The 17643-nt window shown below is 44.4% G+C and overlaps 2 protein-coding genes across 2 annotated transcripts in view; one reads left to right on the forward strand and one right to left on the reverse strand.

Moving 5' to 3' along the window:
• The window catches only part of TXLNB (taxilin beta), a 35318-nt gene extending 19804 nt beyond the window's left edge, over window positions 1-15514 (reverse strand). The window contains exons 1-3 of the mRNA XM_060240276.1: window positions 15094-15514; window positions 14086-14177; window positions 9331-9501 (exon numbers count right to left, since the gene is read on the reverse strand). Coding sequence (XP_060096259.1) covers window positions 9331-9501; window positions 14086-14177; window positions 15094-15514 — 684 coding nt within the window. The remainder of the gene's footprint in view (window positions 1-9330; window positions 9502-14085; window positions 14178-15093) is intronic.
• HECA (hdc homolog, cell cycle regulator) overlaps window positions 1-17643 on the forward strand; it is a 262046-nt gene that overhangs the window by 73180 nt on the left and 171223 nt on the right. The gene's annotated exons all lie outside the window — the stretch shown is intronic.

Below are 17643 nucleotides of genomic sequence, written 5' to 3' on the forward strand. Positions count from 1 at the left end.
CTTGCCTCAGCATAGAACTCGGGTTACCCGCAGCATGAGGGATGATTTGAGGGTTTGTCAGGAATTTTTGGAGTCCTTCAATGGAGTCTCCTTTTGGAGAGAGGACATGAGGCTTGAAGCTGAGCTTCAGGTAATGTCTGATGCTGCTGGGTCTTTGGGTTTTGGAGTCTATTTCCGTGGACATTGGTGTGCAGATAGTTGGCCGGACTCCTGGATACAAGTAGGTGTGAAACGAGATCTTACATTTCTCGAGTTCTTTCCCATTTTAGTCGCAGTTTGGCTGTGGGGGAAGGATATGGCCAATCACACCGTTCATTTTTGGTGTGATAATATGGCGGTAGTCCATGTCATTAATTCCCTTTCTTCCAAATCTCAGTGGGTTATGAGGTTGGTGAGGGCCTTCACTCTGCGTTGTTTTCGGCTTAATATTTTGTTTTTAGCCAAGCATGTTCCTGGGGTGAGTAACGGGGTGGCTGATGCTCTCTCTCATAAACAGACAGAGAGGTTTTGTCAGCTGGCCCCAGATGTTGACAGAGAGGCAGTGCCAATGCCCCAGGAGCTATGGCTGATTGGAGAGCTGAGGCCTGCAGAGCGATAGGTCTAGCCATTGCGCCTAGCACCAGGAAGTCTTATGAACGGGCTGTGCGGCAGTTTGAAGACTTTAGGGCTGAGGTAGGGTATAGCATTGTTTGGCCCCTCCTGGTGGAGCAGTTGCTCCATTACTGTGTTTTGCTTCGAGGTAAGGGATTGGCCATGCGATCCATTAGGGGCACCTGTCTGCATTGGCTTTTGCCAGTAAGGCGCTGGGTTATAGGGAGGAAACAGCTGATTTTCATCTTCAAAAGATGCTGGAGGGGTAGTCAAGAGAGGCTGGACCCAGGGTAGATACACGGAATCCTATGTCTCCATCGATTCTGCCGGGTTTGAAGGGGATTTGGGATGTGGTGTGTGCTTCTTCTTTTGAAGCATGTTTGTTTCATTCTGCGTCTTTAGTAGCCTTTTTTGGGGCCCTTAGAGTCAGTGAGCTGGTGGCACAGTCCAGAAATTATGTTTCTGGTAGGGCTCTGTTGTTAAGGGACCTGGAGCTATCTGTGGGTAAGGCTATCTGTGATTACTGTCCGGCTATCTGTGATTACTGTCCGTCGCTCTAAGACGGATCAGTTGCAAAAAGGTACTGTACTTGAGCTGGATAGTTGTTCAGAGCTTGAGCTTTGTCCAGTTACCACGTTGGCTGCTTATTTGGCAGTCTGGGGGCCCAAAGATGGGTTTTTGTTTTGCCATTATGATGGTAGCCTGTTGACAAAGCATCAGTTTTGGGTGGTGACGTCACAGGCTTTAGGTGAATTGGGGTTGACTGGGGTGCAGTTTGGGACCCACTCCTTTAGAATTGTGGCAGCCTTGACAGCTGCCGCTATGGGGTATCCTTCCTCCTCCATTCTGCGGTTGGGCCGTTGGCATTCATCGGCCTAAAAGTCTTACATTCGACCTTTCCTCAGCTCTTAAGTAATTTATTGTTGGATGGTTTCTGGTTCTGTTCTTGTTTAACTGTTTTTTCTCTTTAGATGCTGTTGTTCCTGGCCAGAGGAGCCGAGTTCTCATCTGTGGCCATAGCCACGTGTTTTGGGCTGCTCATCAGGCACAGAGAACTTCAGTCGGCTCTCAGCTGGGACTCAGCCAAAATGTTTGTATTGAATGGCGGGGGCGCCAGGTCTTCAGTGGCTGGGTCTGCTGCTTTTGTTATTTCAAGATAGTGTGGGTCCTCCTTCTCAGGTTTTAATCGTTCACCTGGGAGGCAATGATCTGGGGCTTTTAAAGGGCAAGGCCTTAGTTTGGCAGGCCTTTGATGATTTTCAGTATATTAGGGAGCAATGGCCTGGGACCACTATAATTTGGTCAGCCATGCTGCCCTGCCTTGTTTGGCACTGTGCTTGGGACCCTGCAGCTATTGTGAGGGCCCGGTATAAGGCTAATAAGGAGTTTAAGAAGGTGTTGGAAGGGGGGGTGGGCCACTATCTGCCCCATCTGGACATTTCGTCAACATTTCCTGACCTCTACAGAGGGGATGGGGTGCATCTCTCAGAAAAGGGTAATATGCTTTTCCTGAGAGATTTGCGGCAAGGGTTGCGGGTGGCTTTGGGCCTCCCGGTGGGCGCTAAGCCCTAAGAAGAGACTTGGCCTTAGTAGTGGCAGGTTTTTGGGGTTTAGGGCACTATGCGGCTAGGGGAGGACTGTGAAGCATCCCCCTTTTGGGGAATTAGAGGTCTGGCATGATCAACCTTGGGTTTGGTGACCTGGGGTGTGTAGAATGCAGACCGTTCTGGAGGCTCGACTAGAGGGTGCCTTCTGTCGAGATGTGTGTCTGGGTTTGGGCCCTCTGGTGCATGCCTCCCTGCTGGGCCTGCCTGGTGGGAGCTGAGTCACACAGCTCCGGCTGGGGGGCTGGGTCTCTCGCCAGCTAATGGCAGGGGAGCGGACGCGGTGACCCCTAGCCCTGGCCAGGCTGCTGGTTGGGTGCCCTTGCCGTTTATTATGATATTTAATAAAGTGGACCAATTATTATCCAATGCATTGTGTCTAACTCTTTATTCCAACCTTGGGGGGCAATCTGAGGCTTGCAGCCTGCAGCAAAGCTGCTAGGATGCTTTAGCCTTGTTTGCCTCCCTGGGAGGGTGGAGTTAGTGTTCGCCCATTTGGGCGCGCAATGTTGGGGGCGGGGTCTGGCTGTCTTAACAGCCAGATCCCTGCTCCTTGCTGTCAGTCCTGCAGATGATCGGGCCTCCCGCCTGCCCTGTTTGTTATGTAGGCGATTGCTGGTTGCTTCATTTGGGAGGCCGGGTAGGAATTTTTTATGCCCTAGCTGATTGGCAGTTGCTGGGGTGTTTTTTGCCTACCCTACATAGCAGTGCAGCGGATTGCAGATTTGGCTATCGGGAGGTGCTATTAAATAGACGGTCACTTTAGTTGGCAGGTTTTTGGGGTTTAGGGCACTATGTGGCCAGGGGAGGACTGTGAAGCATCCCCCTTTTGGGGAATTAGGGGTCTGGCATGATCTACCTTGTGGTTTGGTGACCCAGGGTGTGGAGAATGCAGACCGTCCTGGAGGCTCGTCTAGAGGGTGCCTTCTGTCGAGACGTGTGTCTGGGTTTGGGTCCTCTGGTGCGTGCCTCCCTTCTGGGCCTGCCTGGCGGGAGCTGAGTCCCACAGCTCTGGCTGGGGGGCTGGGTCTCTTGCCTGCTAACGGCTGGGAGCAGTCACGGTGATCCCTAGCCCTGGCCAGGCTGCTGGTTGGGTGCCCTTGCCATTTTTTACGATATTTAATAAAGTGGCCCAATTATTATCCAATGCATTGTGTCTGACTCTTAATTTGTCCATCAGTTGCAAAACCTCTCTCATCACCTCAATCTGACCTTGGGGGGCAATAAAAATTGTTAGTCTTAAAGGTGCTACTGGACTCTTTACATGTATTGTTGTTGTTGTTAATTAGATTTAATTAATCACCCAATGCCGGTCAAGGTTAATGAACAAAATAATGGAAGCAGTAAAAGGTAGGAAGGATTTCTTTATGGGGTAGAAGGCTAGTCTGAATAAATAAAAGGGAGCACAGGCTAAAAGGCACTATGAAGAACATACTGCTAAAGACATAAAGACCAACAATAAAATTATCTTCTAATACATTAGAAGCAGAAAACCAACCATGGAGGCAGTAGGGCCCTTGGTGACCAGTCCAAGGGGTAAATGGATTACTAAAGGGTGATAGGGAAATGGCAGAGAAGCTGAGTGCATTTTTAGCCTCTGTCTTCACTATGGAAGATAGAAGGTGTTTGTGTTAGCAGCTGCACCTCTCCTTTAGCTCAAAGCAACCTGGGGCAAGCACTACCAGGGCCTGGGCAGGCCAGGCTACTGTCCAGACATGGATGCCAGTCACATAAGATGTCTTTTCCCCACTATAAAGGCATGCATAACTTCAGCAAACAGATTATTCAGGGCTTGAGTGGAACATCTCTGGAAGACTGTTAGCAACTCAAGCAAGCAATTACTCTCAAACCTCTTTTGCATGCAAAAGATCCCTTTCCCCTCTTCCCTATCACGTAAGTGCAACTTAGTCCCTTTTTCTCAGTGCCACCTGTCCAGTCCAGACATGGATGCCTTCCTAAGTCATCAACAGGGCCATTAGTGGCCCTCAAGCCACAAAAAGTTTCCCGCTGGAAAGGACACACACCATCTCATAGCCTCAGGGCACAATTCTTCAATTAGAATCAGTCTCAGTTGTGTGTTCCTGGTACTCACCACCTACACCCCCATTTGTGGGCTTCTTTTTTATTCCTTCACCAAATGTAATGATGGCTGTTTCTCTCTAGATCTGCTGCTTCTGTGGACTTCTCCAAGAGTGGAAAATATCACCCAATTCCTAAAACACTGTTTCCCTGCTCCTCCCTGCCTTTCAAGTTAGCTCTTGAATATTGTGTGTGTTTTGCTGAAGGAACCTCTCTCTTTCCTCATTTTCCTTGTTAATAAAAATTTGAACAAATCACCTGTTTATTCTGAGTTCTCACAGGGACAATCCTCGAAAATGTTGGTGTTTCAATTCTGGTTGGCCCCTCTTGCACAGTCTCCTATGCTAATTCCCCCCAACTAATTGCAGACTGCCTCTTTGGTTAATACTTGCCCACTCCAGAACCACCAATTTCATCAAAAGTGTCAAAGGATCTGAGTCAGATTGAGGTGATGAGAGAGGAGATTCTACAACTGATGGACAAATTAAAAATTGACAAGTCACCAGGCCCAGATGGCATACTTCCACGAATTCTGAAAGAACTCAAATGGGAACTTATAGATCGCCTGACAAAAATATGCATCTATCACTAAAATCTGCCTCCATTCCCAAAGATTGGAATGTAGCTAATGTAACCTCCATTTTTTTAAAAAAAGTTCCAGAGAAGATCCAGGAAATTACAGGTCAGTCCATAATGTCAATACCGGGTAAATTGGTGGAATACATAATTAAGGATAGTAAGCATATTGATATACAAAAAGCTATTAATGAAGAATCAGCATGGATTCGACGAAGACAGAGGTCCTTTGCGTGGGGCGCGGCGCTCTGGGAAGGGAAATACCTCTCCCGGTTTTTGACGGTGCGCCGTTGAAGGCGGCGGGCCGGGTCAAGAGCCTGGGAGTCCTACTGGAGCCTTCACTATCAATGGAGGCCCAGGTAGCGGCCACTGCCAAGTCGGCATTCTTCCACCTGAAGCGGGCAAGGCAGCTGGCTCCTTTCCTGGAGCGCCGGGACCTGGCAACAGTGATCCATGCGACGGTCACCTCAAGACTAGACTACTGCAATGCCCTCTACATGGGGCTGCCTTTGTGTCGAACCCGGAAGCTGCAGCTAGTGCAGAACGCAGCGGCCAGGCTGTTATTGGGACTCCCGAAATGGGAGCATATACAGCCGGGGCTGCGTGAACTGCACTGGCTGCCAGTTACATACCGGGTCCGATACAAAGTGCTGGTTATTACCTTTAAAGCCCTATATGGCCGAGGACCTGCCTACCTGAGGGACCGTCTCTCCCCATATGAGCCCCAAAGAGCACTGAGGTCGGCAGGGAAGAACACGCTGACTATCCCTGGGCCAAAGGAGGCGAAATTACAGAGTACACGGGCACGGGCCTTCTCTGTTATAGCCCCGTGCCTTTGGAATCAACTTCCGGAGGAGGTACGGGCCCTGCGGAATTTGGACCAATTCCGCAGGGCCTGTAAGACCATCCTTTTCAAGCAGGCGTTTGTAGAACTTGATAGGATGGCTGTTTAATTACCAACTATTTATCTAGTGACCCCTGCCATAATACAAGTGTACAGATAACATCAGGAAGATCACCGCCGTTTAAACTATGGAATGATCCAGACATTTGGAACTGGTTTTAGATTGTTGTTTTAAATCAATGTATAACTTAAATGTTGTTTTAAATTACCTTATATTGTATATTTTATATTGTATAATTTTATCGAACTCTTGTCAGCCGCCCTGAGCCTGCCTAGGCGGGGAGGGCGGGATATAAATAAAAATTTATTATTATTATTATTATTATTCTGTACAGGAAGATTTTGTCTCACTAACCCATTAGAGAGGGTGAACAAACATGTGGAAAAAGGTGACCCAATAGGTGTTGTTTACCTAGACTTCCAGAAAGCTTTTGATAAAGATCCTCATCAAAGGCTCCTAAATAAACTCAGTAATCATGGTGTAAGGGGACAAGTACTCTTGTAGATTAAAAACTGGTTAATTAAAAGGAAACAGAGTGAGTATAAATGGGCAGTTTTCACAGTGGAAGGTGGTAAGCAGTGGGGTACCACAGAGCTCAGTAGTGGGTGTGGTGCTTTTAAACTTGTTCATTAATTATTTGGAGTTGGGAGTGAGCAGTGAAGTGGCTAAGTTTGTGGATGGCACTAAGTTGTTCGGAGTGGTGACAACCAGGGTGGATTGTGAGGCTCTCCAGAGGGATCTGTCGAGGTTGGGTGAGTGAGCATCAATGTGACAGATGAGGTCCAACATGGGCAAGTGCAAAGTAATGTACATTGGACCCCAAAATCCTAATTGTAAGTACACATTGATGGGGTCTGAACTGATGGAGACTGACCAGAAGAGATATCTTGGAGTTGAGGTAGATAATTCATTGAAAATGTTGACTCAGTGTGTAATGGCAATAAAAAAGGCCAAAGGTATGCTGGGGATTATTAGGAAGGGAATTGAAAACAAATCAGCCAGTATGATAATACCCCTGTATAAATTGATGTAGTGGTCTCATTTGGAATACTGTGTACAGTACTGGTCACTGCACCTCAAACAGATATTTTAGCATTGGAAACGATACAAAAAGGACAATTAAAATGGTTAAGGCCTTCCTTGTGAGAAAAGTTAAAGGAGTTAGGGCTCTTTAGCTTGGAGAAACAATGACTGAAGGGTGACATGATAGAGGTTTACAAAATTATGCATGGGACAGAGAAGGCAGAGAAAGAAGTATTTTTTCCCCTTTCTCCAAGAACTCGCGGGCAGTAGGTTTAGAACAGATAAAAGGAAGTATTTCACCCAAAGAGTAATTAACACGTAGAATACACTGCCATGGGAAATGGTGGCAACCTATGTTCCCTCTAAGCTGCAGAGTCTTGTGAGCAAAAATTCTACTTTGTGAGCTACTGGCATTAAAGTTGTGAGCTACTGCATAAATTAGTTTGCTTTGGAGCCATTTTTCCTGAGCTAAGACAACAATGTGTGAGCTGGAGGCTAAAAATCTGTGAGCTAGCTCACGCTAACTCAGCTTAGAGGGAACACTGGTGACAACTACAAGCATACATAGCTTTGAGAGGGGATTGGATACACATCCATCAGTGGCTATTAGCCATAAGGTATAGATGGAACATTATGTCTGGGGCAGTGATGCTCTGTATTCTTGGTGCTTGTGAGGCAACAGTGGGAGAGCTTCTGGCATCTGTCCCTGCTGTTGGACCTCCTGATGGCACCTAGGTTTTGGCCACTGTGTGACACAGAGTGTTGGACTAGATGGGCCATTAGCTGATCCAGCATAGCTTCTTCTGTTATGTTCTTAAGCAGGATAGCGATGAGAAAGATTTAAGGTCAAGAGTTAAAAATAAATGGGGTGGGGACATGGAAAAATTAGGTGGAGGGAGAAAGAAATGAATGAGAAAAGTGTGGAAAAGAAGCAGATGAATTAAGGAAAGAGAGTGAAAAGCTGTTTTATCTTGCTGCAACATCCTAACTACCGCATTGCAAGATCCAGTTGCGCTGGGTGTAAGGAAAGGAAGAGAGAAAGGCTGGACGATAGGAGAAAATGACCTGCAGGCTTGCAATTACTGTAACAACCATCAATGTGCTATTTCCTGTTGCTTCAATGCTGGCTTGGCTGATAGATTTAGCATGATTTGTTAGGCAAGTTTGCTTCAATCTTAGGGTGCATGCACATTACACTAAATAATGCTTTTTTGCAACTGGATTTTTACTGTGTAAGAATAGCAACAATTCAGTTGCAAAACACATTATTTAGTGTAGTGTGAATGCACCCTTAGAGAAAGATAAGTATAGCCTATAGTAGCGAGCCTTTTGCTATGCTCAGACTTCCCAGATGCAGCATGGCACTGGCTTCAAGGGCCTTCTAGCTGATTTGGACTCCCTAAATTTGTCCCCTCAATCCCCACCTATTGGCAGCTCTGGAGGTGGGGGTCTCAGGTTGAATTGATCTGAGCACTGGATAGTTATCTATTTGCAGAGTCTTTCCCACTCTATCCTTGGAAACTTATTTGTACAGAAAATGGAAAGGAAGAACATGGTGTCCATTCAGTCATGTGCAACAGAAAGCACTATAACAGCGGTCCCCAACATGGCACCAGTGAGTGATATGGCACCCACCCGCATCTTTCCTGGTGCTTGCCAAGTGTATTTAGAACATGGGCAGTGCCAGGTGGGGCTTTTGCCAGCAAGTCTTCTGATTGGCCATTGGTCATTTGATTGACTGTGGAGCTACTTTTTTTTAAAAAAAATTTGCTTTGGTGGCAGTTGCCACCACAGCACAAGGATCTTCACCATGTGACTGAAAGTAAGCTATGATAGCCATGTTTGGGCTGGCTGCACCTCCAGCAGGAGCTATTTTGTGGCAGCCATTTTGTGGCTGTGCACCACCCTATGTCAGAATTCCAAAGGTGCCTGCAGGCTCAAAATATTTGGGGCTTTAAAAAGGAAAGTATAATGTGGCTAGTATTTTGAGCACTGGTATGGCTGCTTTTTCCGTGGGATAAGTACAGCCCATGTATAGTTCAGTACACCTTTTGTCTGTTCACAATCTCGTGGTGTACCCAAAGTCTCCAAAGCAGATCTTTGCAGTGCATTTGGATGACAGTTTTCACTATGGCTGATAATCTATAGGAAAAGATGCTACATAATGTGTAGGCTTTCATTCTACAGTGGAACTGCTACTGAAGCCCAATCTCCCACTGGAATCTACAGCACAGCAGGGTCAGCTCAGTCTTGCTAATCTTCTCTGTATCGTCCCAATTTTAGTATATGTATTGCTGAAGTGAGCACAGGTCAGCTCAGTCTTCATATGGCCTGTGGGTGCCAGGCATGCTCAGCAAGTCCATCATTCAAAAGCACCTCTGATAGAAGGTTCTTGTTTGGCCCATCTACACTAAAACTTATTCAAAATAAGCGTCACAGGGATGGGTCATCCTGGAGACTACTGGGTTTTGTGTTTTTAAATGAATGCTTGGAATTCTTAACCATGTAAAAGGACCACAATTTCAAAGATTCTTCAGTTGGGAGTGACTCACCTTCAGGGTTTTATTGTGTCTTTGGAGCTCCCTACAGAGACTCTCCAGTTTGCTCCGGGCAAGGATGGCTTTGCTATGCTCACTCTGCAACTGGTCTTTTTCTTTGATAAGCTGTGCCTGCTTTTTCTGCAGACACTTCAGTTTTTTCTGTTCAGTACGATGTTCTTCCAACTATGCAATCATACAAAAAAAGAAAAAGAAAGAAAAAAACAGCAACAGTGGTTTAGTTAAAAGAAAGATAAGCTGATTTGTAAGAGAGAACATTTCATTCTTGTGTAGATAGAAGAAATATATTCAGATGGTGGAAGGTTCCTTGAATCAAAGGAAGGCTCAACTGCTAGTGGAAACGAATAATAGGATCCATTCTAATGTTTTTATAACAAAGATGCCTAAATGTTGGCATTTGCAACGCTTATTGTAGAAATAGCCCAGCAGGAACTCATTTGCATATTAGGCCACACCCCTGACATCACCATTGTTTCACACAGGGCTTTTCTTGTAGAAAACCCCCCAGCAGGAACTCATTTCCGTATTAGGCCACACCTCCTGATGCCAAGCCAGCCATAACTGTATTCCTGTGCATCCCTGCTAAAATAAAGCTCTGCTCATCTCTATGACATGAAAAGGTACACTTGCTGATCTCTGCCTATCAAGCTGTGGTAGAACCCAGTACAGGCATATGACCAGAAAAAAAATGTATTAGAACAGTCATACTTTTTAGAGCTACTGTTTGCCAACAAGGATAATGGTCAAATTGCAGCAAAACAGTGGTTTAACATTTGCTATGACATCATCATCTCGATAGAAGTATGATATCCAATTGGTCCACATGGGAGAAGGATGACAGAAAAGCCTTAAATCCAGGGCTTTTTTTTGAGCAGGAACGTATAGGAATGCAGTTCCAGCTGGTTTGGCATCAGGGGTGTGTGGCCTAATATGCAAATGAGTTCCAGCTGCGCTTTTCTTACAAAAAGTCCTGTGTGAGACAAGTGATGTCAGGGGGTGTGGCCTAATATGCAAATGAGTTCCTGCTTGCTTTTTCTATGAAGAAAAGCCCTGGTTAAGAATATTACCTGGGAGACTCCATTTAATCCAGTAATCAACTGATTTTTTTAAATTGCAGTTTTGGCTGGCTTGGTGTCAGGGTGTGTGGCTTACTATGCAAATGAGTGCATGCTGGGCTTTTTCTACAAAAAAAGCCCTGTATTATCATATGCTAATGTTTGCACATCAGCACCTGTCATGCTGAGTCATGTCCATCTTGTTCAGTATTGTCTATTCTGACTAGCAGCTGCTTGCCAGAGTCTCGGACATTAGGTCTTTCCTAACACCTGTTGCCTGAAGTCCTTTAACTGGAGTTGCCAGGGATTAACCCTTAGAAAACATGTGCTGCTGCAGGGACAGGACAGAAACTATAAAGGAAGTTGTTGACCAAAGAGATTCAAGTAGGATTATTACAATTTGACACTGAAACCACTTACCTCAGAACAAGTGGTTTAAGATTTGCAGGTGACTTTTCCATAACTTTAACAAATGTCATCTTTTGGCCCTGGAAATCAAGGATGCTTTGCCTTCACTGGCAAACTATATTTCTTCATTATGAGTGTCCCAGTTTATCTAATCCGGTTGGAAATGCATCACATACATTACAAATGTTTTGCTACGCCATAATTTTTATTTATTAAAGCATTTCTACCTCACCTTTCCTTGTGGTTCACTGTGGCTATTAATCACATCATATACTATTTATCACTTTCTAAAAGCCCCTTCCCTCCTCCATGGAAGAATTCCTGCTTGGAGAGAGGTTCTTCCCTTCATCTTCAAAACATAGCTGATAGGAAGGTTAGAATTAGAGAAAGTGAAGGGCTTGAGTTACCCAAGGAGCTTCATGGCTGGCTGGGGGGTGGGGAATTTGACTCCAGATTGCCAGTCCTAGTATAACATTCAACCACTATAGGTGCTGGCTCAGAATATTTAATTTATGTATTTAAAACACTTCAATACCACTTTCCCCTTCCAATTTAGAATCCCTGAGGTGGCAAACAATCACAAATATTAAAAATTAAACACATTAATTAAACAAAACACATGAGCAAAATAATTAAACAAAACATGTAAGCACACCAATGGGAAGGAAGATCAGTTGGAGTCCATGAGGGAAGGCTTAACAAAACTGAAGAGTAATGTAACCACAGTGTTATCAGGGCATGCACCACCATGGCAAGAATTTTTGCACAAGAATGGACACATCTGGTGCTCCAGCTGAAGCTGCTGAAAGGTGTCACTGACCATCACTGTCATCTGCTTATCCAACAGTTACAGGAGGCCAGGGTCTGGCAGCACCCCAAGTTACAAACCTGCTCCTTAAGGGAGAGAGCAACACCATTGAGAACTGTGCCAGTCCTTCTCCCCACTAATAGCATCTCCATTTTGACAGGATTAAATTTCAGTTTATTAGCCCTCCTCCATCCTAAAACAGCCCCCAGGGACTGGTTTACAGTTTTCACAGTCTCCCTGGGAACTGCTGGAAATGCAAGATAAACTGAATATCATTCACATATTGGTGACAACTCATCCCAAATCACTGGATGACCTCTCCCAAAGGCTTCATGTAGGTGCTAAAAAGTATGGGAGACAAGATGGAACTTGTGGGACCCAAAGGCCAGAGACCAAGGGCCTAGCAGCAGTCCCTCAGCACCATACTCTGAAACCTACCTTTGAGGTAGAACTGAAGCCACTACAAAACAGTGCCTCCCAGTCCTACCTAACCCAAAATGTTGATCCAGGAGGAGACCATGACTAATGGTACTGAAAGCCACTGAGACATTTAGAAGGATTAACTGGGTTGCATTTCCCCACCCCATCATCCACCAGGTCATCCACCAGGCGATTAAGGCTGTTTCAGTTCTGTAACCTGGCCTACATCCAGATTGGAAAGGATCTGTTTTATCCTGGAAACCTTCAGCTGTTCCACCACCACTTGTTCAATCACCTTGCTCAAGAATAGTATATATGAGACTAGATGACAGTTATACAAATTTCCTGGGTCCAGAGGAGATTTATTCAGGAATGGATGCACCACTACAAGTTTCAAGGCAAGGAAAACAGCACCCCCTGCCTCTCTAAAGGAGGCATTTACTACCTTCCAGACCCAGTCACATTTAAGCAAGCATGACAGCAAGGGTCACATAAGCAGATGTAAGTCTCTGACTTTCCAAAATTCACTGAAACATTCTTCCCATTTGTTATTGGGTGCTCTACCCCTACCCAAGGGTATACAGGCTCATCAGGCTCTCAAAATAGTTATGTATGAAGATGTATACAATCGTTACAGCCAAAGGAGTTAGGTGGCAAGCAACCCCGTGGTTTCCAATGAAGATGTCTTATGGAAGATGAGCTACAGTTTCTACTGTCCATCCTCCTCTCCTCCTCCCATATGAGGCAAGAGAGGAGGGTGAATGACAGAAGTGGGCCAAAAAACCACAGTTTCCTCTTCTGTCACTTCAGTAAAATCGGATAAGAACATAAGAACATAAGAGAAGCCATGTTAGATCAGGCCAATGGCCCATCCAGTCCAACATTCTGTGTCACACAGCGGCCAAATATACACACACACATATATACATACACACACACACACACACACACTATGGCTAATAGCCACTGATGGACCTCTGCTCCATATTTTTATCTAACCTCCTCTTGAAGGTGGCTATGCTTGTGGCCACCACCACCTCCTGTGGCAGTGAATTCCACATGTTAATCACCCTTTGGGTGAAGAAGTACTTCCTTTTATCCGTTTTAACCTTTCTGCTCAGCAATTTCATGAAATGCCCATGAGTTCTTGTATTGTGAGAAAGGGAGAAAAGTATTTGTTTCTCTACTTTCTGCATCCCATGCATTATCATGTAAACCTCTATCATGTCACCCCGCAATCGACGTTTCTCCAAGCTAAAGAGCCCTAAGCGTTTCAACCTTTCTTCATAGGGAAAGTGTTCCAGCCCTTTAATCATTCTAGTTGCCCTTTTCTGGACTTCCTCCAATGCTATAATATCCTTTTCGAGGTGTGGCGACCAGAACTGCACACAGTACTCCAAATGAGACCGCACCATCGATTTACACAGGGACATTATGATACTGGCTGATTTGTTTTCAATTCCCTTCCTAATAATTCCCAGCATGGCGTTGGCCTTTTTTATTGCAAACGCACACTGTCTTGACATTTTCAGTGAATTATCTACCACGACCCCAAGATCTTTCTCATGGTCAGTCTCTGCCAGTTCACACCCCATCAACTTGTATTTGTAGCTGGGATTCTTGGCCCCAATGTGCATTACTTTGCACTTGGCCACATTGAACCGCATCTGCCATGTTGATGCCCACTCACCCAGCCTCAACAGATCCCTTTGGAGTTCCTCACAATCCTCTCTGGTTCTCACCACCCTGAACAATTTTGTGTCATCCGCAAACTTGGCCACTTCACTGCTCACTCTCAACTCTAAATCATTTATGAACAAGTTAAAGAGCATGGGACCAAGTACCGAGCCCTGCGGCACCCCACTGCTTACCGTCCTCCACTGCGAAGACTGCCCATTTATACTCACTCTCTGCTTCCTATTACTCAGCCAGTTTTTGATCCACAAGAGGACCTGTCCTTTTACTCCATGACTCTAAGTACAACATTAATCTCACTACATTTTTTCAAGTCAAGGTTCCACCACTCCACCTCCAGATTTGCAAAACTGCTATACTAACCAGTTCAGCATACTTCTTAAATAAAAGGTCCAGCTTCTCTTCTGGGGTATTCAGCTTATTCAGATGTTGCATCAGCAGGGTAGCTTCTTTCCCTGAAGCAAGTAACAAAAGAATGAGGAAAAAGGTCACCTTACAGATTGTACTTTGGAGTATAACTACCTTGGGTCATACAAGCAGGAGAATCATAGTAATGAGGGGGCAGAGCCCTGAGGTGGTAGAATAGAATGCAGGTGGAGGATTCCAGTACGTTTGCAGAAAACAATTCAGTGCAAATTGAAAAGTAGCACAGCAGAAAGAAAACTTCTACCGTCTTTCTTTGTTTGCTAAGCTGATTCTCTCTGTGAAGGAAGTTTTTAAAATGCAGTATTTGAATCATGAACACACATGAATACATGAAGCCCTCTTATAACTGAATGAGATACTTTGTCCGTTAAGGTCAGTATTGCCTACTCAGACTGGCAATGGCTCTCCAGAATCTAGGACATCACCTATTACTTGTTCTTTTTAACTGGAGATGCCAGGGTTTGAACCAATCAGATACTCTGCCACTGCGCCGCAACTGTCCTGTATATTGTTGCAGAGCTTCTATTCATGCACATTTTTTTCTTATTGATTTGATGTTTTGTGTAAAGACAAGCTGGAAGAATGATGAAATAATGATTTAGTCCAGCTGTAGTTTTGCTATGGGAGAATATTTGTGTATCCCAAACCAGCCAGCTGCATTTGCAACTTTGAGATACACTTTGAAATGTATAGATTGGTGCAATCCAAAACAGCCCATTGCCATGCATTCCCTGATCCAGTCTTGAGTGGCTTCTATTTTTTAGGCATTTATCTATTCAAAGAAAACCCTGTTATTAGCAGACATGATTTTTCACCACCAACCAGACAAGAATTTCTGCTTTCTGTGTCAAGCACTGAAATGCTATGACCACAGCAGTGCCTTTCCAGATATAGCCAATGAGTCATGTTCAGTTCTGCATTCCAGATACGCAAGCAGCTACTTGCCTAGTCCCTTCAGCATTTTCTTTTCTAGTTTCTGTTCCTTATGAATACTGGATTCCTTTAATCCTGAGGCATCCCCAGAAGCTGCTTGTTCTTTCTCAGCCTCATCATGGGCATCTTCATATTCTCCGTCATCATTATTAAATGATTCTCCCTTCTCAGGTTTGTCTGTTCCTTTAGTATTTCTTTCCTCGATCAGACTGGCAGCTGACCCATAGGTTTTAATAATGTCCTCCAGCTGTCGGCTCAGCTCCTCAGATATATCGCAGAGCTTTATTTCGGGCAGAGAATGTGCTACATTCTCAGGGGATGGAGGTACAGGACTTGATTCTTCACTTTGTTTCTCCAAGCCATTCTGAGTAGGTAATGTTTCAGAGCTGTTGACAGGAAGTTGTGATTGTTGTTCATGTTGGTTATTCTCCATTATTTTTCCAGATTTACCTGTCAAAAACGAAAGTTATGTTTTAGACAAACCAAAATAATGATTAGCAGTGTATCAGCACAAGCAAACTGTCAATTTATTCTTGGACAGTCTGTGCTTTGGGCTACAAAACCCCCACATTCCTTCCAAGAAGTTTCTCCATTGGTAAAAGGAGAAGGAATTGTGGATATGTTATTTGTTCTCAATCATCCCCCATTCCAGAAATGGTTCTCCCAAGCATCCAATACACAAGGTTTGGTTATGCAAAGTCCAAGGTTTCTATGCAGAGCCAGGCAAGCTACTTATTTTCATCTCTTGCCCTAAAAACTGCATGAGGGGTTGCCAAAATTTGTCAGTGACTTGATGGCACGTTACCCATGCATAGCAAAGGCACGCATTTTTCAGAAATGTAGAATATGTAACAGTAATTTCAGAATTAAAACCCCCATTTTTCATGGATCATGATATTGTATGCAAGGGGTGAGGAACTGCGATGTTGGGGGTCAGTGGTGTCAGGAGGCCCAGTACAAGTTTGTATTCCCCTCCTCCCATGCTTGGCCCTATGACACAGCATAAAGCAGCTTCATGTGTACGAACTACTACACTCATAATTCAGTCGAGTGAAATAGCAAGATTTAAAGCAGTTTAGTAATTGAGTTCAGAGGGATTCAGCAGCAGCAGGTACTTTAATTTAACTTGGTGATTGGTTGAAGAGTAAAAGGGTTCATCCCTGCACTGAAGGTTTCAAAAACAGAGCAAGACAAACATCAAAGTAGCAGCATATAGTTAAGCATCAGCTAGTTTACCTGTTAGCCAGTTAGCCCTCACTTGCTTTTTGTTGTATTTTCTCCTGTGGCCTCTTTTATGAGAGAATGAGTTCTAGAGGGAAGAAAGAGATTAACTTCCTTAGTATTTGTGGATATGTTACTTGAAATGTTTTATGTCTTCTCTTTCAGATGAGTAAATTAGCAAGAAGGAGACTTCGGTACAGCGAATTAGGAGCTAGGATCTTCACCAATGATACAAAGGTCCAGTTTCATAGAGAAAACTCCAGATTGAATATATTTTTTATTGTTTTACTAGAAATTATGTAAAAAGGTACATTTACACACACAAGCAATAAAATACATACACAGCAAGGTCTAGGAAATATAGAGGTGATCAACAGAGATTTTTAGGAATTGTTGGAGTGGGTAATACTACCTGGTCCAGAAGTGCATATGTCTGTTCAGCATAGAAATGGAGAGAAGGGCATGTACAATCAGTGTCACATGCCCAATAAGCCCAATTACAAAGAGTACAGACTGTATAAGAGCGCCCTACAGAATGCACATGCTAAGGTGATTTTTACCCAGTTTATACAGGAGGAGTGGAGACCGTCCTGTAACCATGGAGACCTTAATAACCATTGATGGGCTTATCCTGGACACATGAATGTGTCACCAGGCTAAAACAATTGGTGTTGCTTACACAGTATTTGACATTCAGATGGGCCATGATGAGTTTAATGTTCTAATCTGTTTTTGTTTCCACACTATGGAATGGAGTCAGGGTAGGAGACAAAGAACTGGTGTAACGTGGCAAACATTAGCAAAGAAGTAAATAGGAAGAGCTGAGCTGGAGCAGGGAGTCGGTGAGATGTGCCATTAATCAGTAGCAAAGGATTAGGTCATGAGTCATACTTTATCCCTATTATTCTAATGCAGGGTTTCCCAAACTCCCCACCCCCCCGCCCTGTGGCTTGGTTATTTTTACACTTTTCCTTCATGGCCTGCTAAAATTAGGGGGTGGAGCCAGGAGACTTTGAGGGTGGAGCCAGGAGACAGGAAATGATGTACTAATATGCTTAAAACTCTTGCAATATTTTTCTTAGGAAAGGTAGAATAGTGGGATTTTGCAATACAATTTTAAAAAATAAAACAAGAACAAGCACAAGGATTACACAGAAAACTTAAAATATAAAATGCTCTCAGCCTGGGAAAACATGAAATGGCAGGGCATTTCAAACTTCTTCCCCCCCGCCCCCGGTCTACTCAGATTAGCAGGGAAAAGACTGACTGACAGAAAGTGAGAAAGAAAGAGAAAAAGAAAAACATGAAACAGCAGGGTACTTCAAGCTTCTTCCCCACCCC

The sequence above is a fragment of the Heteronotia binoei genome, chromosome 1, assembly GCF_032191835.1.
Source record: "Heteronotia binoei isolate CCM8104 ecotype False Entrance Well chromosome 1, APGP_CSIRO_Hbin_v1, whole genome shotgun sequence".
In the NCBI taxonomy this organism is placed as follows: domain Eukaryota; kingdom Metazoa; phylum Chordata; class Lepidosauria; order Squamata; family Gekkonidae; genus Heteronotia; species Heteronotia binoei.